At 50.3% G+C, this 24,581-nt stretch overlaps 1 protein-coding gene across 1 annotated transcript in view; it reads right to left on the reverse strand.

Moving 5' to 3' along the window:
- Window positions 1-4,953: 4,953 nt before the first annotated feature.
- Window positions 4,954-24,581, reverse strand: part of RCCD1 (RCC1 domain containing 1) — a 31,362-nt gene continuing 11,734 nt past the window's right edge. Inside the window, exons 6-9 of the mRNA XM_080651673.1 lie at window positions 17,033-17,085; window positions 16,074-16,208; window positions 15,465-15,622; window positions 4,954-5,682 (exon numbers count right to left, since the gene is read on the reverse strand). Coding sequence (XP_080507799.1) covers window positions 4,963-5,682; window positions 15,465-15,622; window positions 16,074-16,208; window positions 17,033-17,085 — 1,066 coding nt within the window. The 3' untranslated portion in view covers window positions 4,954-4,962. The remainder of the gene's footprint in view (window positions 5,683-15,464; window positions 15,623-16,073; window positions 16,209-17,032; window positions 17,086-24,581) is intronic.

Here is a 24,581-nt window from a genome sequence, read left to right on the forward strand (position 1 = left end):
CTTTCCCCCTGAGAATTGTCAGTCCACTCCCTTTCTATGCCCCTGATCCTATTATATTCACCAGTTTATTCTGTTTATTAGATTTTTTATTCACTTGGTTTTTAGATTCACTTGTTGATAGATATGTATTTGTTGTTCATAATTTTTATCTTTACCTTTTTCTTCTTCCTCTTCTTAAAGAACACCCTTCAGCATTTCATATAATACTGGTTTGGTAGTGATAAACTCCTTTAGCTTTTTCTTATCTGTGAAGCTCTTTATCTGACCTTCAATTCTGAATGATAGCTTTGCTGGGTAGAGTAATCTTGGTTGTAGGTTCTTATTATTTGTCACTTTGAATATTTCTTGCCACTCCCGTCTGGCCTGCATAGTTTCTGTTGAGAAATCAGCTAACAATCGTATGGGTGCTCCCTTGTAGGTAAGTAACTGTTTTTCTCTTGCTGCTTTTAAGATTCTCTCTTTGTCTTTTGCTCTTGGCATTTTAATTATGATGTGTCTTGGTGTGGTCCTCTTTGGATTCCTTTTGTTTGGGGTTCTGTGCGCTTCCTGGACTTGTAAGTCTATTTCTTTCACCAGGTGGGGGAAGATTTCGGTCATTATTTCTTCAAATAGGTTTTCAGTATCTTGCTCTCTCTCTTCTTCTGGCACCTCCATAATTCTGATGTTGGTATGCTTGAGGTTGTCCCAGAGGCTCCTTACACTATCTTCAACTTTTTGGATTCTTATTTCTTTTTACTTTTCCTGTTGAGTGATTTTTTGCTTCTTTGTATTTCAAATCTTTGACTTGATTCTTGCAGTCCAATAGTCTGCTGTTAGGTCTCTGTATAATATTTTTTATTTCAGTCAGTGTATGTTTAATTTCTAGTTGGTCCTTTTTCATATCCTCCAGGGTCTCACTATATTTATCGGCCTTTTCTAGTATATTCTTGAAAAACCTTATAACCGTGGTTTTGAACTCTATATCCAGTCGTTTGCTTTCCTCCATTTCTTTCATTTGTGATCTGTTTCTTTGTCTCCACATTTTCGCTGCTTCCCTGAGTTGGTAGAGTAGCTTTGTGTGCTAGGTGTCCTATAGGGCCCAGTGGCTCAGCCTCCCCAGTTACCTGAGGTGGACACTCTTGGTGCACCCCCTTTGTGGACTGTGTGCACAGCCTTGTTGTAGTTAAGTCTTGATTGTTGTTGGTATCACTGGGAGGAATTGACCTCCAGGCCAATTGGCTGTGAGGATCAGCTGTGTCTACGCTGGGAGAACTTCTGTGCTGGAGACACCCTTATGAGACAAGACTTGCAAAATTGCAAAAGCCTCTGTGCTCAGCTTGGATGGGGCAGGGTCTCAGGGCGGAGCAGACAGCCTTGGCTTCCCGTCAGCCCTGCCCTATGAGGCCCCTGGGTCTCAGTGTCCCTCGGTAATCGCTGCAAGCACCTCTGAGAGAAAGCCGCCTTCGAGTTTCGCCCGCTGCCAGACAGTCCAGTTTGTCCCCGAATGAGTCTGGGTTCCCAGAGTCTCACCTGGAACTGGATTTCAGTGCAGTCAAGAGCTTCAGTCTCCCTCCCACTTGAGAAAGCCAGCCGCGCACTCAGCAGTCAGTCCTCTCCATGCGTGTGTCTCCGTACCTCAGCCTTTTGCAGCTCCTCTGAGTCTCAATGAGCTTTTCTCTTTCCTTCTAGTTGTAGAATTTCCACTCGGCCAGCTTTCCTGTGGTTCTGGATGGTGCCCGTTTTGTGTTTTAGTTGTAGTTTTGAAATTCTTGTGCGAGACAGCAGTTTAGGTGCTTACCTATGCCGCCATCTTGGTTTCTCTCGGGAAACCTTTTATAGAATTTTGTGAAACCATCCTATCTAATAAAGAGGGAATATGCTAATTGACCATCACTCCATCACAAAGACAGCTGCCCCCACACCTGAGGCCAAGTTCCCATAAGGAGCCTTAAGGAGCAACCAGCAGGGACCTGAGGCTACACCCTGCCCTGCCCTCCCCCGCCCCCACGGGGCTTGACAGGGGATCTCAGGCCACATCCCCACCCAGCAGGGCTTGATGGGGGACCTCAAGGTGCACCCCCAGTGCTCTGTTGGGGGACCTCAGGCCACACCCCCCATCCTGCCGCCAGGCCAGGAGACCTGAGGCTACACCCCCTGCCCAGCAGGGCTTGACAAGAGTGGGACTAGCTGCGTCTGGATCTAGCCCAATGGGGAGGGAGGCCGGCCAGGTCTGGGTTTCACATGATTTTGAGGTGCATGTGGAAGGGTGGGGACTTGACTCTGGGTCCCGTGGTAAGCCCCAGACTCTGACAGGAGGAAGGTTTTCATATACATTTTACTAATCTTCTTTCATCTCTGACACTTGTATTATAGAGAAAGGGCAAATAGCAATATTAAATTATTTCCTCTAATTAATCCCCTTTTAATGTGCACGAATTTCATGCACCAGGTCACTAGTTTTATAATAAACAACCTCTTGATAAATGGGGGTTTTCACTCAGAGTGTGTTGGACAGCAGTAAGAATCAGACCTGGGAACACAGCAGCTCGGAAGTGAGTCAGACGAGAGACACTGACTCGTTGCACCAAGAGGCGCTGCTGTGTGTCTCCCCACTGACGCGAGGCCTGTGCGGGCACTGGCTCCGGGGCAGACCCAGGTGAGGCTGCCGCACGCAGCTCAGGGCAGGTCAGTGAGGCGCCGGCGAGAACGCCCACAGCCATGCCCGCCAAGTACAGAGGTAACGTTATTGTCAGAGGGAAGGGAAGCCCCGCACCCGGGTCCTTCCTCCCCCTTCACAAGCGAGGCCGGGGTCGCGGGGTGGGAGGGTGGGGGCTGGAATGGGCTCCTGATCTTACAGGGCCCCAGGCAGCCTCAGGGCCTGGGTGGTGGAGGTTGGGACCCAGCCCCCAGCTCCTTTGTGCTCACAGGCACCTGTGGAACTTGCTCCCCTGCAGACAGCATTCCCGGCGCCCAGGGGGCAGCCGGCAAGTGTCCAGGGAGAGAGGCCCCAACAGGCTCTGTAGTGTCTGGTTAGAGGCCCTGCTGGGTCCGCCTTCTAGCTGATCAGCTTCTTCCGTGAGTACGTCCTGCTGACGGGGCGGGTCCTGGAAAAGGCTCGGCTGAACGGAGAGTCCTCCGTGGCGGGAAACACATCCAAATCCTCATCTAGAGCCAGGCAGATGGGCAGCTGAGGGCGCAGCAGAGGCAGGGCCTGGCCAGGAGGCTTCATGGGGCCTCCCCCTCGGGGCGTCGCCCACACGGAGTCCCTGCTGCCCCTGCCGCCCTGTGCTGCTTCGTCTCAGATCTTCAATGTGGCCTTGAGGGAGGGACCACGGACGCCCCTCCTGCTCCCCTGACCATTCTAGGAGGAACCATCTAACGTGCAGCACAGGCTCAGCCAGTGCTTTGCCGAGGCTGCGGGCGGTCCTGTCACGGGACGCGCAGACACGGGAGGAAACGGCTCAGCCTCCAGGGACTGCGCTGTGCGCCCACGCCTGCCACCGCTTTCAGGAACCTCAAGTACCTGGTAGGACTGGGGTTCCCTGGGTGGGCACCGCGCATGTCACTGTCCCTATGCCTCCCACAAAACGCAGCTGCCCGCAGCCCTGTGCTAACCCAGGGCACCCCAGGAGACCGGCCGGATGTCTTACCCGGGGCGTCTGCATCCTTGCCCTGCGAGGCAGGCATCTTCCTGTGGAACAGCAGAGGGGACTGGTCTGGCAGCTGACACACCCCCTCGAGCTCAAAGTCCCCCAGGACGCGAGTCTTGTGGAGGCCGAGCTCCAGGTCCAGCTCGGTGCCCTCTGGCCGCAGCAGCGACCCGCCCGCACCAAGGTCTGTGCCCGCGTCGGCCCTGCCCGCAGGGGCGCCCAGGCTGCCGTCCACCGCCCGCTTCCTCCGCGGCCAGTCCTTGATCGTGTCCGGGGTCGTTTCCCGCTGTGCTTGGGGGATGGTGTCCAAGGAACCCCAGCATCTGCCTGGAACGGACTGGGGGTGCTCGAGGGGCAGCGGGTGGGGGTGCAGGACTGACAGATGTAGGTCTGTCCGCCGTTCTTGCCGGGGCTGCTGTGCGCGGGGCGAAGGCAGGGGGGCGACGTGTAGGTGTCGGGCCTTGAGGACTTGCTGCCCCTGGGCACGGCCAGGCTGGGGGGGACACTTGGGTCCCTTCTCAGCGGCTCGGCTTCGGACCCCGGGCTGGTGTCCACCTTCCTGATTCGAAGCGTGGGCAGCCCCCCAGCCTGCATGGCCAGCTCCTCCTCGTAGGCCTGGGGGTGGGCAGGGGCCTCTGACAGCTGAGCGGACGCTGGCAGGCGCTCGAGTGGGGCCGCAGCCTGGCGCTGCCCTCCGTGGGCCGCACAGCGCAGGGCGCCGGGGGGTGTCTGAGGAGAGCCGGGCGCAGAGGAAGGAGTCCCAGGGTCAGAAGGCTGCTCCCCAGCAACCGCCGGCCTTAACCCCTCACCGGCTCCCACGGGGGCATGGTGGCTGTTCCCGTCCTCGGCTTCGCCCGGCACAGGGAGGGGCTCCGTGTCACTGGCAGTGAGCACAGGGGAGGACGTGTGCCAGCCGCCCCTGCAGCCAGGCCCAGGGTCGCCCTGCCCTTCAGAGGACGGAGAGGGGCCCCCTTCCTGCTGCTGCCTCCTGGTGTCTGTGCCGGCGGCAGGAGCGGCGCAGGGACAGGGCTGGCCCTCCAGGGAGCCCCTCTCGGGACTGGAGGTGTTTCCCAGCCTCATCCCCACTTCAGGAGGGTGACGGGGGCAGGGGCTGGCGTCAGGCTTGACTCGCCCTGAGGTCCTGGGGGGCACCGAGGGAGGAGGGCTGGAGGCTCTCGGGGGCTCTCTCCCGTCCAGTTGTCCAGGGTGAGGGGACTCGGCCGAGGCTGTCCTGGGGGGACTCTCGGGAATGCCACCCACAGGGGAAGTGAGAGAAGACGCAGGCGGGGAAGCTGGCACGGCTGTGTCCCTGGTCTTTTTTTTTAAATATATTTTATTGATTTTTTACAGAGAGGAAGGGAGAGGGATAGAGAGTTAGAAACATCGATGAGAGAGAAACATCGATCAGCTGCCTCCTGCACACCTCCCACTGGGGATGTGCCCACAACCAAGGGACATGCCCTTGACTGGAATTGAACCCGGGACCCTTCAGTCCGCAGGCCGACGCTCTATCCACGGAGCCAAACCGGTTAGGGCTGTCCCCTGGTCTTGTCGGGGTTCTGACAGCTTTCACTCTCCCTCTCCGTGCTGGCTCCTGGCCCCAAGAGGCTCGGAGGTGGTGGGGGAGCTGCAGTTTCTGTGGGGGAGGTGCAACCACGTGGGCAGTTTCTCTGGGCGCCCCCCAGGCTGCTGGACGCCGCGGGGTGCTTTCTGGACTGGAAGCCACTGAGGGCAGCCGGGTGGGGCTCTGCAGAAACCCCAGGGGCTGGTCACCGGGCGTTCTTGGGCTCGTTCCCCGGGGGGAGGTGCCGCCTTCGGGCAGGGGGCGTCCCAGGGGCGAGGCTGGGGGCGGAGGAGGTGAGTGGCGGCCGTGGGGCGCGGAGGCCTTCGGGGACTGAAAGAGCCCCTGTCTGGCGGGTGTCCGGGCTGCACAGAGCTTCTGCAGCCTCTCGGGGGAGCGCAGGGGAGTCTGCGGTGTGCGAGGGGCACGAGGGGGCCTTCGGGGCGTCGCTTTTGGAGAGCTGGGGCGTTTCCGGGAACTCTTCTTAGGAGTCTGTGAGGAAAACAGTTCAGTGGTTGAACGCAGTAACCCACACTCTCCAGGAATGGAGGTCCGGTAACCTCTAGGGCGATTAGAAAGGAGAGGGGGAGAACCAGCAGGCTGCCAAAGGCACGATCTTAGCAATGACGCGTGTCCACGGCCATGGCCGCTGCCTGGCCACGTTTTCTAGCACCAAGCGCGCACCCAGCCTGTTTCCCAGACCAGTCATTTAAGCAGTTTGCATATTCCACTGGGGCACAGCTCAGCCTTCCTCCAACAGGACACTGCTTCCGATCGGTCCCTGAGGCAGCCTCTGCTGTCACACCACGGGCCACACACCCACATCCACCATGTGATCACTGAGCACCTGCTGTGCGCCAGGCAATGCGTGTGTGTGTGTGTGGGGGGGGAGCGTGGGACACACACAGAGGGCACTGCCAGAAAGACACGAAACGACCCTCCCCGCTTGCCAAGACGCTGCAAACCCACATGCCTCCCACAGCTGCAACCTGACCTGTCATCGGGTGCTCAATGGGGGTGGACGGGACAGCGCGTGTGGCTAATGCAATGTCAGGGCCTGCATGGGGTGACAGGGAGCTGGAGGACAGCTTGCTGTTAGACCAATGGAGGCCACGGGCGGGACAGGATCGGGGGGGGGGGGGGGAATACCCAAGAAAGTGTATCAACAGGTGAAGGGGGCCCAGCTGGTGTGGCTAAGTGGTTAGGAGATCACGGTTGGATTCCCAGTCAGGGCATATGCCTGGGTTGTGGGCTCCATCCCCAGTGGGTGGGTGTGCAGGAGCGGCCGATCAATGATTCTCTCTCATCACTGATGTTTCTATCTCTCCCTCCCTCACCCTTCCTCTCTGAAATCAATAAAAATATATTCTAAAAAAAGGGTTGGGGGTGGGAGGGAACTGTGGGTATAAAAAATATGAGTAAAGGTAAAAAAAAAATAACACCTTTAACATCCCACTCTTTCTGCCCAAGAGGTTCAGAGACAAAAGACAGGTAAGCAAGAAAATGTTCTAATGTGGGGTCTCAGCCTCGTTTGAAATAAAAATGGTGACCTGTACATGCCACCCCCAAATCTGACATCTACGCTGCGGAGACGAGGAAATCTACTCGCTGCAGGTGAGCAGAAAGCAGGTGAGGGGCCTCTGTTCTGTCTCTGCTCTGAGCTCCCCTTTCCCCGCTTCTCTCCTCACATATCTCTCTTCTCACTTTCATCTATCCCACCTTCCCCTTCTCTCCTCTCTGATCTTGCTCTTTGATCACCTCAGATGTCTCTTCCGCATCTCCTCCCTCTGCAGTCTCTGTCTCTGATTTCATTCTCTCCTCTCTCTCCCTCCATGATTCACTCTTATCCCACACCTCCTGTCCTCTCTCTGCTGGGCCTCATCTTTCTCTCCCCTCACCCGCCCGCTTTTGGAACTCTCTAGACTCGGTCTCGATCTCCCTCAGAATTCTCTTTTCTTTCAGAACTCTCTCCTCCGTCTCTTACTTCTCTCAGTCCGCTTTCCTCTGTCTACGTTGTCTTCTCATATCGATCTTCGGCCTTTCATTTCTCTTTCCACCTTCCCTCTGTTCTCTCCCATCGCCCTATCTTCTTCTCTGAACTCACTCTTGTCTCGCCACTTTCTTCCATCTGGCCTCTCTTTGAAATCCCTCCTCTAATTGCCCTCTATCCTCCCATCTCTCTTCTTTGCTCTCTGCTTCTTGCTCAGATCCCCCCTCCCCTCTCTCTCAGAACTCATTTCTCTTTACCCTTCCCGCTCTGCCCTGTGTCTTCTCACACATCTCCCTGCTCTCCCTCTCATCTTTCTCTGTCTCTGTGAACTCTTCCCACTCCTCTCTGCTGCCAATATAGCTCCTCTCACTATATGCTCTTCCTTCTCCTACTCTCCGATCGCAATCTCCTCTCATCTCTGTAATGCCACATTCTCTTCTTTCCGAGTTCCCTCTTCTCTCTCCTTTCCCTGAACTCTAATTGGCCTCACATCTCCCCCCGCTCTGATCTCCCTCGATACATCTCTATCTGTGAACACTTTCTCTTCTCTCTAGCATCAACGTTGCAGCCCTCTCTTCTCTCTAATCTCAGTATCTACTCTCCCCTCCCTTTCACACCTTCTCTGAAATCTTTTCATCTCTATCTTCCCTCATTTCTCTCTTCCCTCTCAACTCCCTCTGATCTGCCACATTTCCTCTCCCCTCTCTCTCTGAGCTCTCTCTACTCTTTCCCTTTGCCCACTCCTCTCTCAACCCTCTGATCTCTATCTTCTGCCGTTCATTTCTTTCTGATTTCCCGCTATTTCTGAGCTGAATCTCACTTCCCTGTAATGTCTCTGAATTCTCTCCTCACTCATCTCCTCTCCGATGTCTCTCTTTACTCTCACTTTCTCTCACTCTCTCTGACCTCCCTCATATCTCTCCTCCCACTCTTTTTCTCAGAACTCATTTTTCTCTCTCCTCTCTGCCCTGTCTCTTCTCACACATCTCCCTCTTTCTCTGATTTCATTCTTCTCACGTCCCTCTTTGAACTCTCTTCTCTTTCTCTCTGATGTCACTATTCTCTCATCTCATCTCTCTCTGTGAACTTTTTCTCCCGATATATCTTCTCTCGCTCTCTCCATTCCTAGTCTTTTATCTCAACCTCTTTCACTCTCTTCTCTGAACTCCCTGATCTCTCTCTGAATTGCATGTGGTCTTTCATTTCTTACTCCCCCTCTGAGCTCCCTCTATTTCTCTTACCCCAATCTCCCTCCTCTCTGAGCTCCCTTGTTCTCTCGTCATGAACTCTCTCTCTTTGATCCCTCTCTGATCTCTCCCTCTCTACTCCTTGATCGAGCTCATGCTCTTCTCTCTTCCCTGTTCCCTGCTCTCTGGATTTTCTCATCTCTCTCTAATTTCTCGCTACTCTTTCTCCCCCCCATTTCCTCTTTGATCCTGCTCTCTCTTTCCCTGTCTTCTTGCTCTCTCAGCTCCCACTCTTCTGTCTCTGATTTTATTCCTCTCACTTCTCTCTCTTCTCTTATTATGTCTCTTCTCTCTCCCTCCTCTATCTGATCTCCTTCCCTCTGAGACCTCTCTAATCTCCCTGATTTCTCGTCTGCTTCTCTCCTCTCATCACTGTCTTCTTTCTGTCTGAACTCTCTCACCTCTCTGTGACCTCTCGATATATCTTCTCGCTCTCTTCTCCTACTCTCCCTGAGCTGTCCCTTTGATCTCGCCCTCTTCTCTGAATGTTCTTTTCCTGGCTAACTCTCTCCTCTCTCATCCCTATCTTCTGCCTCTCTACTCTCCCGATCGTCTCCTCTTCTCTGCTCATCGCCCTCTCTGATCTCCCGCAGCTCAATCTCTTCTCCCTTTGGTTTCCCTGAGTCTATTTCTGCTCCCTTTGAACTCCCTTCTCTAATTTCCCTCTGTTCTCCCTGATCTCTCCCTCACTCTGACCTCCTCCATTCTCTTTTTTATCTCTAATCTTACCTGCTTCTCTCTAATCTCATTTCACTCTCTTCTATTTTTGACATCTCCTCTCTCTTCCCTTCAAAATCTGCCTCTTCCCTCTGAACTCTCACCTCTCTCGACCTCCAGCTCTTCTTTCCCTCTGTCTGAACGCATTCTTCTGTCTCCCATTCCTTACTCCCCGCTCTCCCTCCCTCTCAATCACTTCTTTCACTCCCTGTCTGCTCCCTCTCCGCCCTCTCTCTGAACTCTGTTCCTCATCAGTCTTCTCTCTGAGCTCCCTCTGCTCTCCCTCTCATCCCAATCCCACTCTGATCCCGTACCTCCCTCCCTCTTCTCTCCCACTCCCACCTCCAGCTCTCTCTCTGTTCTCCCATTCCCTCTCCACTCCTCTTCGCTCCCTGATCCATCTCTCGCTCTTCTCTCTCCCTCCTTTCTGTGCACCCTCTTCTTCCTCTCCCCTCTCCCGCCTCCTTCTCAGAACTCATTTTCTCTCTCAGCTCACGTTCCTCTCCCTGCCCTGTCTTCTCTCTCTGAGCTCCCACTCTTCTGTCCTGATTTCATTCTTGTCACTTGTTTCTCCCTCTGACCTCACCCTCTTCTATGTTCTTTTCTAATTTCTTGTCTCTGAACCCTGATTTCCTTCTCTGAGATCTACCTCTGCCTTTTATTTCTCTCTCCTCTATCTGATCTCCCTCCCTCTCTGAACTCCTCTTCTCTGTGAACTATTTTCTCTCTGATGTCACTCACTCTCTCCCCTTCTGTCTCTTGAAACTCTACCTTGTTTCTTTTTTTTAAAATATATTTTATTGATTTTTTACAGAGAGGAAGGGAGAGGGATAGAGAGTCAGAAACATCGATCAGCTGCCTCCTGCACACCTCCCACTGGGGATGTGCCCGAAACCAAGGTACACGCCCTTGACCGGAATCGAACCTGGGACCCTTCAGTCCACAGGCTGACGCTCTATCCACTGAGCCAAACCGGTTTCGACTCTACCTTGTTTCTCATAAATTCTCATGTCACCTCTCTTTACACCCTTCTTCTTCTCCTCTATGATCTCAACCTCTTCCCCCCTCACTTCTCACTCCCCTCTCCTCTCTCTACGTTGTTTTCTAATCTCTGATGACCCCTCTCCTGCCTTTCATTTCTCTCTCCTGCTCGCTGCTTCTCTATTTCTCCCCCCGCATTTTCCTCTTTGATCTCAGTCGTCTCACTCAGCACTATGTCTTCTCACACATCCCTGCTCTCCCTCTCATCTTTCTCTGCCTCCTTGATCACTTCCTTCTCACTCTGCTCTTTCAACTCTTTCTTCTCTCTCTAATTTGCCTCTCTCACCTCTCTTGGTGACCTCTGTCAGTATATCTCTACTCTCTATACATTCTTTCTTCTTCTCTCTGATCTCAATTTTTTCTCTCTCTCATTCCTTACTCCTGTCTCTCCTACTCGCTGGTCTCCTTCGATCATCTCTGTACTGCCAATCTCTCCTTTCTCTTATCCCACTCTTCTCTCTCCTTCCCATGAACTCTCTCTAATCTGCCTCACATCTGTCTCTCTCCCCCCTCTGACCTCCCTCAATATATCTCTCCTCTCTGTCTGTAAACACTTTTTCCCTCTCTAATCTCAATATCTACTTTCCGCCCCTCATCCTCCTCATTTCTCTCTCCCCTCTCATCTGCCACATTTCCTCTCCGCTCTCTGTTGAGCTCTCTGTCCTCTTTCCCTTATCCCACTCTTCTCATCCCTCTGAAATCTATCTTCTCCCTTGCATTTCTCTTTCTGATTTCCCTCTACTCTCTATAATCTCCCTGATGCCTCTTCTCTCTGCTCATCTCCCTCTCCTAACTTATTCTTTCTCTGAGGTCAATCGCACATCCCTTTGTTGTCTCTGAATTCTCTCCTCATACGTCTCCTCTCTGATGTCTCTTTTCTCTCCCTCCCTCTGAACTCTGATTCTCTCTGACCTTCCTCATATCTCTCCCCCCATTCTTCAATCCACAGAACTCATTTTTCTCTTTGATCTTTCTCTGCCCTTTCTCTTCTGTCATTCTATCCTCTCATCTCTCTCCCTCTGTGAACTTTCTCAATATATCTTCTCCCACTCTCTCCACTCCTAGTCTTTTATCTCAACCTTTCACTCTCTTCTCTGAACTCCCTGATCTGTCTGAATTGCATGTTGTCTTTCATTTCTTACTTACCCTCTGAGCTCCCTCTCCTCTCATTTCCCTCCTCTCTCTGATCCCTCTCTTCTCTCTTCCCTCTGTTCCCCTGCTCTCTGATTTTTCTCATCTCTCTCTCTGATCTTTGCTACTTTCTTTTCCCTTCCCCCTCTCAGAACTCATTTCCCCTTTGATCCTGCTCTGTCCCCATCTTCTTGCTCGCTCTCTGCTCTCTCAGCTCCCACTCATCTGTCTCTGATGTCATTCCTCCCACTTCTCTTTCCTCTCTGAATTCTCTCACTGATAGCACTCTCTTCATTCTGAACTCTCTCTCTGACCTCTCTCAATATATCTCTTCTCTCTGCCCACTGTTCTCCCTTCTTTCTCTCTCAACTCTGATTTCCGTCTTTCCTTTCTCTCTCTCTTCACCCCTCACTATGACCCCACTCTGATCTCCCTCCCTCTCTGAGCTCATTCTTCTCTCTGAGACCTCTCTCCTAAATTCTCTCTTCTGCTCTCTGAACTCTCTCTATCATCTCCATCTTCTTTCTGTCTGAATTATCTCACCTCTCTGTGACCTCTGGATATATCTCTTCTCTCTCTTCTACACTGAGCTCATTCTTCCTGAACTCTTCCTCCTCCCTGAGCTCTCCCTGAAGGTTCTTTTCTTGCTTAACTCTCTTCTCTGCCATCTATCTTCTGCCTTTCATCTCTCTGGTCTCCCGATCTTCTTTTCTCTGCTCATCGCCCTCTCTGATCTCTCACTCTCCTCTGAGTCTTATTTCTTCTCTCTTTGAACTCCCTTCTCTAATTTCCCTCTAATCTCTCCCTCGCTCTAACCGCCAACTCTCTCTGCCCTCCTCCATTCCCTCTTTCCTATTCCTACCTCTAATCTTACTCCCTTGTCTCTAACCTCATTCTTCTCATCTCTTTCCTTCAAAATCTGCCTCTGAATGCTCCCTTTTCCCCCTCTGATCCCGTACCTCCCTCTCTCTCCTCTCCCACTCCCACCTCCAGCTCTCTGTTCTCCCTCTCATCCCGTATCTCGCTCTCTCTCTGTTCTCTCATTCCCTCCCTGATCCATCTCTCGCTCTTCTCTCTCCCTCCTCTCTGTGCACCCTCTCTTCTTCCTCTCCCCTCTCCTGCCTCCTTCTCAGAACTCATTTCCTCTCTCAGCTCACGTTCCTCTCCCTGCCCTGTCTTCTCTCTCTGAGCTCCCACTCTTCTGTCCTGATTTCATTCTTGTCACTTGTTTCTCCCTCTGACCTCTCTCTCCGCTCTTTCTTCTACTCTCTGAACTGGTTCTTCTTTGACCTCACCCTCTTCTATGTTCTTTTCTGATTATCTCTGAACCCAGATTTCCTTCTCCTCTATCTGATCTCCTGCCCTCTCTATTATCTGACCTGCCTTTTCTCTGATGTCACTCTCACTTCTCTCACCGTCTGTCTCTGAACTCTACCTCTTTCTCATAAATTCTCTCATCACCCATCTTTACACTCTTTCTTCTCCTCTATGATCAATCTCTTCTCTCACTTCTTACTCCCCTCTCCTCCTCCTCTTTGATCAGCTCTCTGAACTCTCCCTTTGTTTTCCTTCTCTCTTCTGTTGTTTTCTAATCTCTGATGACCCATTTTCTGCCTTTCATTTCTCTCCCCCTTATTTTTCTCTAATCTCTCTGCTATGTCTTCTCACACATCTCCCTGCTCTCCCTCTCATCTTTCTCTGTCTCCTTGATCACTTCTTTCAACTCTTTCTTCTCTCTCTAATCTCCTTTGATCAACTCTGTACTGCCAAACTCTTCTTTCTCTTATCCCACTCTTCTCTCTCCTTCATCTGATCTCCCTCAACATCTCTTATTTGTGAACTTTCTCTTCTCTCTAATCTCAGTATCTACTCTCCCCTCTCTCTCACACTCTTCTCTCTGAAATATTTTCATCTCCATCTCCTCTCATTTCTCTCTCTACTCTCTCATCCCTCTGAAATCTTCCGCCTTTCATTTTTCTTTCTAATTTCCCTCTATTCTCTCCCATCCCCTCTCTGAACTTATTTTCTCTGATTTCCAGCTCTTTATTTTTCTGAGCTGAATCTCACTTCCCTCTATTCTCTCTGAATTCTCTCTGCACTCCTCTCATCTCTCTCCCCCCATTTTCCTCTGCCCTTTCTCTGAGCTCCCACTCTTCCGTCTCTCTGATTTCATTCTTCTCACTCCTCTCACTTCGACCTGCCTCTGCTCTCTCTGTGATGTCACTCTATTCTCTCATCTCTTCTCTCTGAACTATGATTTCCTTCTGTGAAATCGTCCTTCTGCCTTTCTTTTCGCTCTCTCCTCACTCCCTCTCTTATCCCACTCTCCTCTGATTGCCCTCCACGTCTGAACTCATTTTTCTCTCTGAACTCCCTCTAATCTTCCCCTTATCCCACACTCCCATCTCCAGCTCTCTGTTCTCCCATTCCCTCCCAACTCCTCTTCCCTCCCTGATCCATCTCACGCTCTTCTCTCTTCCTCCTTCTCAGAACTCACTCCCCTCTCTCCCTGCCCCATCTCTTCTCACACATCACCCTGTTTTCTCTCTGATGTGCCTCTCTTTTGTCTCATCTCTATCTCCCTGTTCTCCCTTTGATCACCTCTCCGATGGCTCTCTCACCTCTCTGCTCTTTCTCCCTCTGCTCTGAACTCCCACTCTTCTGTCTCTCTGGTTTCATTCTTCTCACTTCTCTCTGCCTCTGTGAACCCTCTCTCCCCACTCTGCTTTCAATCTCTTCCCTGTCCTCCGTGATCTGTTTCTCATTTCTTACTCCCTTCATCATCCTCCCCTCTCTCTCGGATCATCTCTGTAATCTCACTCTCTTCCGCCTTCTCTCTCTCAGCTCTCTACACTCTTTTTCTTTCCCCACTCTCCTCTCTTGCATTGATATCTCATCTCTGAGCCTTCTCTCGTTCTCTTCCCCCTAAACTCTGTCTCTCATTTCCCTCTCAACTCCTCTCTCTTCTGCTGTCTAAACTCTCCCTCCTCTATCTGACCTCTCTCAATCCCTCTTAGAGAAATGAAAGGCAGAAGATATTTCAAATTTCCCTCTATTCTCTCCCATCTGCCTATCTTCTTCTCTCTGCTCATCTCCCGCTCGTCTCCATTTCTCAGAGCTCAATCTCTTCTCCCTCTGAGTCTGCTTCTCTCTTTGAACATTCTTCTCTCATTTCCCTCCATTCTCTTTCTCTGAGCTCCCACTCTTCTCTCTTCTCATCTGTCTTCCCTCTGATCTGTTTCTTACTCCCCTGTCTACTCCCCCTTCTCTCTCCATTTCTTTCACTGTCCCTGATCTGCATCATTCCCTCTATGTCTCTTCTCCCACACTGTGATCTCCAACTCTCTTCACTCCCTGATCGAGCTCACGCTCTTCTCTCTGATCTCTTGCTACTCTTTCTTTGCCCCCACTTTCCATCTCTGAGATCTATCTCTGCCTTTCATTTCTCTCTCCTCCCTCTCTCCTCCAGCTGATCTCCCTCCCTGAACTCTATCTTCTCTCTCATTAATCCTCTCTAAAATCTATCTTCTGCCTTTCATTTCTCACTCTAATTTCCCGATCTTCTCCTTCTCTCTGAATTCTGTTACTCTGACCTCCCTCATCCCATCCCTTCTTTTCAGTCTCTCATCACCCTGATCTATTTTCTCTTCTCTACCTCCGATTTCATTCTTGTCACTTCTTTGACCTGCCTCTTCTCTCATCCCACATCTCTACCTCTCTGAACTCTCAGTATATCTCTCCTCTCTGTGTAAGCTCTGTCTGTATTCTTTTTTCTCCTACAGTCCCTTATCGATCTTCTATACTTGTTACAGTTCCTTTTGTTTTTCCAGACACCCATGGCTGCTGCTCACACACAGGCCTCACTGTGGGAGCCCACCTGATGCAGTGAGGCTGACCTCTTCACTGACCTGATTCTCAGGACTAAACGCTGGTCAATGAAACATGGACAATCTCCAACGTCCATAAAAGTTTTAAAGGCGGGACCAAAGTTTTGCCAACCTAACGCTGCCTGTTGGAATTTTCATCTCAGCTGGTCACTAAGAAAGACGACTCGGACACATGTGTGAGCCTCCCGGTTACCGCACAGTGCTTCCCTGGCCGGCCGTCTGTTCTCCGAGACGGTTTTAAACATGATAGACATGTCCTACCTGGTAAGCTGTCGGAATCTCAGAGGCCACTGTGTCTCCTGAAGGCCCTTTACGTCGAGCCGCACCCTCCTCCGAGGGCCTGACCACCTCGGACACGGCCCCGAAAAGAAGCGTCTTCGGAGACCGGAGACTCGGGATGGGAGGAGATCCTCCCTGGTCTGCAAGTCAAGAACAGTGACAGCGTTTCATTCCCTCCAGCACCAAACAGCCAGTCCATGAAGAAGAGGAGGGGGATGATGTCAGCAACTCCTGCGATCATGCTACCTTCCTGAGTGTTAGTAAGACTGCAGTTAACCCCAGGCCCTATGTTAGGAAATACAATCAACCAAAATACTTTCATTTGTAATTATAAAAGAGCAATAGGACGTGGGAACCACAGGGCACGTCCTCTGCAGGGAACGTGTCCCTCACGAGAAGGGTGTGGTGGCCAGCTGTCAGACTCCAAAGGGTGATGCGGATCATAAAGATCCTGGATTGTTCGTCACCTGAACCTCAAATACACTCACCTGCTCTACTTCTCCCATGTCCGGAAACAAGAGGCCAAATCTCACTGCTTTTCCTAAAAATACTTCCCACCAAGTTAGCGTGGACGTGGGGCAGGCACGCTACCTGACCGGCTTTGCTGAGACGAGTGAACTCTCTGCACACTTCGAGGCTGTGGCTGAGATGCAGAATAGAAGGGACCAGATTTCGTCCTGCCGAGTGACAGCTGCTTGATGCGAGGGCTTCTTCTCAGACTCACTTCTACAAAAGCAGAGTCACAGCCAGTCAGCAGGGAGACACGCCAGCCTGACTCTCTCATGTACACGTGAGCAACATCCATGTTTTACCAAATACAGACAGGAGCTTGACAAGCCATTGGTTGAGACTCCATTGTCGTAGCAAAGATAAGAGGTGTGTGATGTGTGGCCCCAGAGAGGTGCAAAGACGGTGGCCCACGAGCCGTCACCTCAGACAGTGTCATGAATGGCCACCATGAAGCACGATGGGGGGTGAAAATGTGTGTAAAGTACAGTCACGCTTGTAAAAATGTTTAAATTTAAAAACTGCAGTGTATGTGTATATTACATATTTTTGTATATAAGTAACACCTGTAAGAATATTATTAAAGCTAAACTGTTAACAGCATTTCAGAGTTATGGGGTTACCAAGTGATTATCAAAACTATGGCTTTTCTATTTTTTCTGAGTTTTCCACAATAAACATATATCTTGATTTTTTTAAAAAAGGCAGTTTTGGGAAACCCCACCACATATACCTTTAAGTAAAAAGGCCACTCACCACTCAAGATTGCTGGTGTGTGCAGCACTGTCACCTACCTGTGAACAGCTTAGACTAGGGGTGGGGAACCTTTTTCTGCCAAGGGCCATTTGGATATTTATAATAAATATCATGTGGGCAGCATACAAAATTATCACCTTCACCCCTAGTGCCTTGGCAGGACCAAACCAGATGATTTCACGGGCCTGACCTTCCCCATCCCCGTCTCAGGGTGACAGGCTGAGCGGACCAGGGCATGAGGTTTCCACAGAAAGCAGGCAAAACTCCAGAACAAGGGGAGTAGATACCTTTCTCCGGGGATTCCTCAACAACATCGATTTCAGGACCAGGATCAGAGGACCTTGAGGAACCAAGAGCACAAGGATTAGCCACTAATTAATTCATAATTAACGCACTAAAGAGACACAGCCTCTCAGCCCGCAAGTTTGAGAACACCGCTGTTGGCCAGTCCTCTCACACTATCAGACAGAGTTAAAACATTTAAAATATATATATATATTTCTATTGATTTCAGAGAGGGAGGGAGAGATAGAAACCACAATGATGAGAATCATTGATCGGCTGCCTCTTGCACGCCCCCTACTGGGGACCGAGCCCGCAACCCGGGCATGTGCCCTTGACTGGAATAGAACCTGGGACCCTTCAGTCCGCAGGCCAACGCTCTATCCACTGAGCCAAACCAGCTAGGGCTTAAAACATTTCTTTACAACTTCAAAATTAATTAAAGACATTTATTTTTGCCCTGGCCGCCGTTTCTCAGTGGTTAAAGTGTCAGCCCGCACACCAAAGGGTCTCGAGTTCAATTCCCTGTCAATGGCACGTACCTGGGTTGCAGGTTTGACCCCCCAGCCCAGCTGATGGCATGTGTGCGAGGCAAGCAATCTCTTCCCCGTGTCTTCCACTCTAATACCTACAAACTTCACTTCTTACAATTTATTCTGTAGAAAACACAAACACTAGTAACGACAAGACGGAGCCTTGACAAGACACACGCACGTGCCCCTCCCTCGCCGTCTGTTAAACACGGGCAGTGTCTTCCGGTACGTTGCATGCAGTGACTGTGAGGAAGACAAACGCGGAGAGCAGAGCCGCCTGGCTGGGACTCGGGGCCCAGAGACAGGGCAGTGAGCTCCCGGAAGTTCCTCTTTGCTTCTCAGATCCCATGGGTGCTGGAGAGGCTGACACCCTGAACACACCCAGAGGTGCGGCCAAAACTGCCCTCCGAGAACCGGGACAGGGGTCGCAAAGGACAGACACTGTCAGGGAGACCTGCTCTGCCCAGGCAGCTGCCATGGAAACCGCTCCTCAGCACGGGAAGTTGGGAGCCTAGTCCCCACCCCTGCCATAATGAAGACCCACCTCTCCTTCCCCGTGTCAGCACATGGATTTTAAAATTGTGAGATATCCAGCCCAGCTGGTGGGCTCAGTGGTTAGAGCATCGGCCCATGCACCAAAGGGTCTTGATTCCCGGTCAAGGGCACGAACCTCAGCAGCAGGCAATTCCCAGCCCAGCGGGGGCGGAGGGGGTGCCGGAGACAACCAGTCAGTGTGTGTCTGACATCGATGTTTCTCTCCCACTCCATCTAAAAAATAAGTTGTGGAATATCCATTCAACAGCACATTGCTCAGTAACAGAAAGGGATGAACTGACACGTGAACAACACGGGTAAATCTCAAAACCACTCGCCAGGTGCGCGAGGCCAGACAGAGCCCTCCCGTAGGTTCTCGGCCCTCAGAGCTGACAGGATGCTCTCTGGCTGTAAGAAACAGTTGGGATCTGAGTCACGAAGCCCACGGGAGCTGGGAGAGCTGTCTGGGGTGGGGGGGCGGCCGCACAGGTGTCACTCACCTGCCCTTGATCTGCCTGTGCAGCAGCCGCCCGGAGACCTGCTTGTGCTCTGGGGTCTCGGCCACAGTCCTGGTCAGCAGCCTGTGAGGCCCTGCAAGGCGAGCAGCACGCGGTCCCTTAGGCACGGCCTGTTCCCAGCCACAGTGGACCTCAGCGCTGTGGACCGAGGTCTAACCCTAGGGCTCCATTTAACGGTTTATCACCACTGCTAGAGGCTGCATAACACGTAAGCCGAAGTAAAATATGAAAGGTTCCTCTAATCAGCAGTCCTGAGAAATGAACTGCTCACTGATGACCGCTAACACATCTGTGCACCTAGGTGGTGGCTCTTGTGTTTACGATGAAATAAAGTGACAATGCTGATGGGCCATGTGAATGCTGAGATACTTAATAAAGGTAAATCAGGCCGGCATCAATTTTCTAAGTACAGTAGGTTGCCAAGCTACTCATGGGAGGACTGATCTTAACAGTTAAAAATAACTAAAATGAGGAGGAGTACGCAGCTGGGCGTGGCTCCGTGGTTGAGCACCGACCTATGAACCAGGAGGTCAGGGTTCAATTCCCAGTCAGGGCACCTGCCAGGGTTGCGGGCTCGATCCCCAGTTGGGGGCGTGCAGGAAGCAGCCAATGGATGATTCTCTCTCATCATTGATGTTTCTCCCCCTCTCCCTTCCTCTCTAAAATCAATAAAAATATACTTTAAAAAAAAGGAGTGGCACCCTAACCGGTTTGGCTCAGTGGATAGAGCGTCGGCCTGCGGACTGAAAGGTCCCGGGTTCGATTCCGGTCAAGGGCATGTACTTTGGTTGCGGGCACATCCCCAGTAGGGGGTGTTCAGGAGGCAGCTGATGGATGTTTCTCTCTCATCGATGTTTCTAGCTCTCTATCCCTCTTTCTTCCTCTTTGTAAAAAATCAATAAAATATATATTTAAAAAAAAAAAAAGGAGTGGTGTCAGCAGGAATGCAGAGTAAGGACTTCTAAAAACTGCTCCATAAAGGAATGAGAACACTGGCAAAAATGCCAAAGTCAACTTCTCCAGACTCTAGACACTAACCAACGTGCAACAATCCAGGGAGTAAATATTCAAATTATTCAAAATGGCCGAATCTCAGGACAGCGGGCTTGTGGAATGTGACCTAGCTTGTCCCCACGTCCGCCTGCCCCCAGCCCCAGGGAAGCCTGGACCAGTGGCCGCATCACGAGGAAACCAGAGCCTCTGTCAGCCCATTTGTGAAGCCTCAGGAGGCAGAGCCGGGGGCTGGGCACAGAGCAGGTGGGAAGAGCCCAGAGCTCAGAGCATTGCTGCTTGAGAAACACGTGAAAGAGGAAAACGGACCCAGGGGGCAAGTCCCGGGGCTGGAACTTGAGGGGCCTGTGGGGAAGTGGGAGGAGGGCCGCAGAGGCCAGAGGACTGGGAGGTTCAGGGGGAGCCCAACTGTGCTCCCTGAGAGACCACATGAGGGCGCAATTGTTCCTTTTACGACTGTGCAGCCTGACCCACAGGCGGCTACTCATGGCCATGATTGCCTTAGGGGAGCCCCGAAGTGGGGAACCCCCAAACACGGGGCCCTGGTTATGGAATAAAGTTGGTGGGAGACGGACCTGGCCTCCTCCTCCTCCGTCCCACAGGCAGCTCCCCCAGCAGCCCCTCTGCCTCCTGGGGTGGGGACACGTGTGCTCAGCTGCCTCAACGTACTCTCACGAGAACACAGCTGCTCCTCCTGCAAAGACAAGTCCTGGACTGTGCGGCCCGCTCCCGGATGCCAGGGATGCGTCTAATCCTGTCCCGCCAGCATCTGCTTCACCAAAGGGAAACTGAGGCCTGGTCAGGGTCAGCCAATACATGGGGCGAGCCAGGCTGCGGACCCGAGGGAGTGCTCCCCGCCTTCTCCCTCCCTCCCTGCTCTCTGGGGTGTGAGCTCTGCTGGGTGCCCCCTTGCAGGCTTGATGTGCACACAGACGCTCCCTGACAGTCACCCGGACACACCCCTGGCTCATGTGGACCCTCACGTGCCCATGCAAGGGTGCAGGGAGGGATGCCAGTCCAGACAGTCAGCCCCCTTGGCCACTCAAGGCCAGGCTCCAGCTCACTGGCCCTCCCTCTCTGTCCCTGTATCTCCCTCCATTTTCAGCTCAAGAATCACAGCAGGCATTCCTTCCACTGCTGAGAACAGGGTCATATTCTCGGGGTTCCAGGGGAACCGGGCCTCCTGCCTGCCCACCCCCCAAAGAGGAAGGAGGACCGTGTGGGGCAGGGGCAGTATCCACAGAACAGAAAGCCGGTGTGGACCTGGAGCTAAAGTCATCGTTCAACCTAGTGCAGAGCGGTGTAAACACTGCACACCTGTTATCAAGACAGAAAGGAACCCAAAGGGAACTCACCAACCAGGCGCGACCAGGGCACAGTCGCCAGGCCCTGGGTGGGGAGAGATCAGCACCACGGAGAGCGGCAGGAGGGACGCTCCTGCACCCCCACAAGATAGAGATAATTCATGATAAAAAGGGGCAACCTACAGAAGACATAGGCACCCCAAATCTGTATGTACCTCACACTGCATACAAATAAAAGTCAAAAACTGAATCAAAAAGAGAAAGATATAGTTGCAATCGTGTTTAACACATTGCGGACTGATCACGAGAATACTCGTGTTTTCTGTTCTAAGGCTTGTGGCTAATCACGAGAATACTTTAAAAAGATACTAGCTTGCCCTAGCTGGTTTGGCTCAGTGGATAGAGCGTTGGCCTGCAGACTGAAGGGTCCCAGGTTCGATTCTGGTCAAGGGCATGTACCTTGGTTGCAGGCACATCCCCGATAGGGGGTGTGCAGGAGGCAGCTGATTGATGTTTCTAACTCTCTATCCCTCTCCCTTCCTCTCTGTAAAATCAATAAAATATACTTAAAAAATAAATAAATAAAAGACACTAGCTTGTAAGAACATGTAATAAATAACTTCAAAGTGCAATGGATAGGTAATTTTATTTTTTTAAAATATATTTTATTGATTTTTCACAGAGAGCAAGGGAGAGGGACAGAGAGTTAGAAACATCGATGAGAGAGGAACGTCGATCAGCTGCCTCCTGCACACTCCCCACTGGGGATGTACCCGCAACCAGGGTACATGCCCTTGACTGGAATCGAACCTGGGACCTTTTAATCCACAGGCCGACGCTCTATCCACTGAGCCAAACCGGTCAGGGCAGGAAGGCCCATTCTTGCTCGAATCTTCATGCATCGGGCCTCTAGTTTAAAAATAAATGAAGAAGAAGAAGAAGAAGAAGAAGAAAGAAGAAGAAGAAGAAGAAGAAGAAGAAAGAAGAAGAAAGAAGAAGAAAGAAGAAAGAAGAAAGAAGAAAGAAGAAAGAAGAAAGAAGAAAGAAGAAAGAAGAAAGAAGAAAGAAGAAAGAAGAAAGAAGAAAGAAGAAAGAAGAAGAAGAAGAAGAAGAAGAAGAAGAAGAAATAGGAAACCTGGGCCCTGGCCAGGTAGCTCAGTTGGTTGGTGTTGTCCTCATACGCCAAGGCTGTGGGTTCGATCCCCATCAGGGCACATACAAGAAGCCACCAATGAATGCATAACTAAGTGGAACAAAATGCACCAATTAAATGACACGGGGTAGCTGGATCCATAAGAAAATGACCCATGGCCCTAGCTGGTTTGGCTCAGTGGATAGAGCGTCAGCCTGTGGACTGAAGGATCCCAGGTTCGATTCTGGTCAAGGGCCCATGCCCTGGTTGTGGGTTTGATCCCCAGTAGGGGGCGTGCAGGAGGCAGCCAATCAATGACTCTCATCATTGATGTTCTCTCTCTCTCTCTCCCCCTCTTCTTCTCTGAGATCAACAAAAATATATTTAAAAGAAAAAAAAGAAAACAACCCACATATATGCTGTCTACAAGAGACCCACCTCAGGACAAAGGACTCACCGGATGAAAGTGAAGGGATGGAAATATTTTCCATGCAAATGGAAATGAAAAACAAGCAGGGGTAGCAATACTTATACCTGAAATTATAATACAAGTCGAAATTGTCTTCTCTTTCTATCCACAACCATATAAAGAAGGTGCTAAGTGTTTTTAAACATGCCCAGACTTTAAATGAGAATTTCTTCACCCATCTAAATGCTGGATTTTCATTCTCCCTGTCCCAACCAGCTGTATAACAGAAATACTTCACACTTTTCCACCCAGGGTGTGAAGTAATGAATCACTGACTATGTGATCTGCTATATGGTCACTTAAACACTAAATCATTTTTTTAAAAAATATATTTTATTGATTTTTTACAGAGAGGAAGGGAGAGGGACAGAGAGTTAGAAACATCGATCAGCTGCCTCCTGCACACCCCCTACTGGGGACATGCCCGCAACCAAGGTACATGCCCCTTACCGGAATCGAACCTGGGACCTTTCAGTCCGCAGGCTGACGCTCTATCCATTGAGCCAAAAAGGTTTCGGCCACTAAATCATTTTAAAAATAAAATAACTGTTACAACAAAGTAGATGTTTTCCTCTCTCTCTAAAATCAATAATATTAATAATAATAATAAAAGGAAATCTGAATAGATCTGTAACAAGATTGAGTCAGTACTCAAAACCTCACAACAAAGAAAACCCAGGACCAGATGGCTTCCCTAGTGAATTTTACCAAACATTTTTTCAAAAATTCACACCAATACTTTTCAAACTCTCCCAGAAAACTGAAGCCTGGCTGGTGTGGCTCAGTGGTTGAGTGTCAACCTATGAACCAGGAGGTCATGGTTCGATTTCTGGTCAGGGCACATGCCTGGGTTGTGGGTTTGATCCCCAGTAGGGGGTGTGTTGGAGGCAGCTGATCAATGATTCTCTCTCATCATTGTTTCTATCTCTCCCTCTCCCTTCCTCTCTGAAGTCAATAAAAATATATTTAAAAAATAACTAAAAAAATAATAAATAAAAGAATAAGCATGTAAAATTTTAAAAATGGAAGAGGAGGGAACATTTCCTAATTTGTTCTCAAAGGCCAGCATTAGCCTGATACCAAAACTTGACAAAGATATCACAAGAAAACAGAATAATATCCCTTATGAATATAAAGGCAAAAAGCCTCAACAAAACACTGGCAAACAGAATCCAGCAGAGTATTAAAAGGATTATAGGCCCTGACCAAGTGGGATACACCCTAGAAATGCAAGGATGGCTCAACATACCGAAACCTATTAATGTCTAATAGAACAGAGGGGGAAAACAAACTCCAACACCCTTTCATGGTAAAAACTCTCAACAAACTAGGACTAGAAGAGAACTTCCTCAACATGATAAAAGGCATTTTCAAAAACCCACAGCTAACCTCATCCTCGGGGCTCAGTCCCCTAAGATCAGAAACAAGGCAAGGATGCCCACTTTCCCGTTTCCATTCAACACTGTACTGGAAGTTCTAGCCAGCCCGATTATGCAATACAAATAAATACAGGCATCCAAATTAGACAGGAAGAGGTAACACTATGTCTATTCACAGAAGACATCTATACTAATAAAAGCATAATATGCTAATTAGACCGGACAGCCGAATGACCTTCCGGATATCCTTCCGGACAAAGCCAGGGCTGTGAGGGCTGAGCCCCTTGCACGAATTTTGTGCATCGGGCCTCTAGTGATTTTATATAGGGTGTTCCCCAAAAATGTATACACTCTCTAACAGCTGATAACTCAATTTTCACTACTTTTCAGGTTTAACTGATTTGGAATAATGGGGGAAGCCAGACTGATACCAAAACTTTGAACAAAGAAAATTTATCCTAAAGTGTCACTAGACTTCTTTTATGGGGATACATAAAGAGATAAACTTATTCATTTCTGTAAATTCTTTTAAATTTTGAAAATGAACTGTATGTTAATAAACACTAATTTTATAATCATTCAAAGTATGTATACCTTTTTGGGGGACACCCTATAGAAAATCCTAATGAATCTACAAAAAAAACTCTTTGAGCTAATAAATTCAGCAAAGTTAT

Source organism: Plecotus auritus (assembly GCF_963455305.1).
Source record: "Plecotus auritus genome assembly, chromosome: 15".
NCBI lineage: Eukaryota > Metazoa > Chordata > Mammalia > Chiroptera > Vespertilionidae > Plecotus > Plecotus auritus.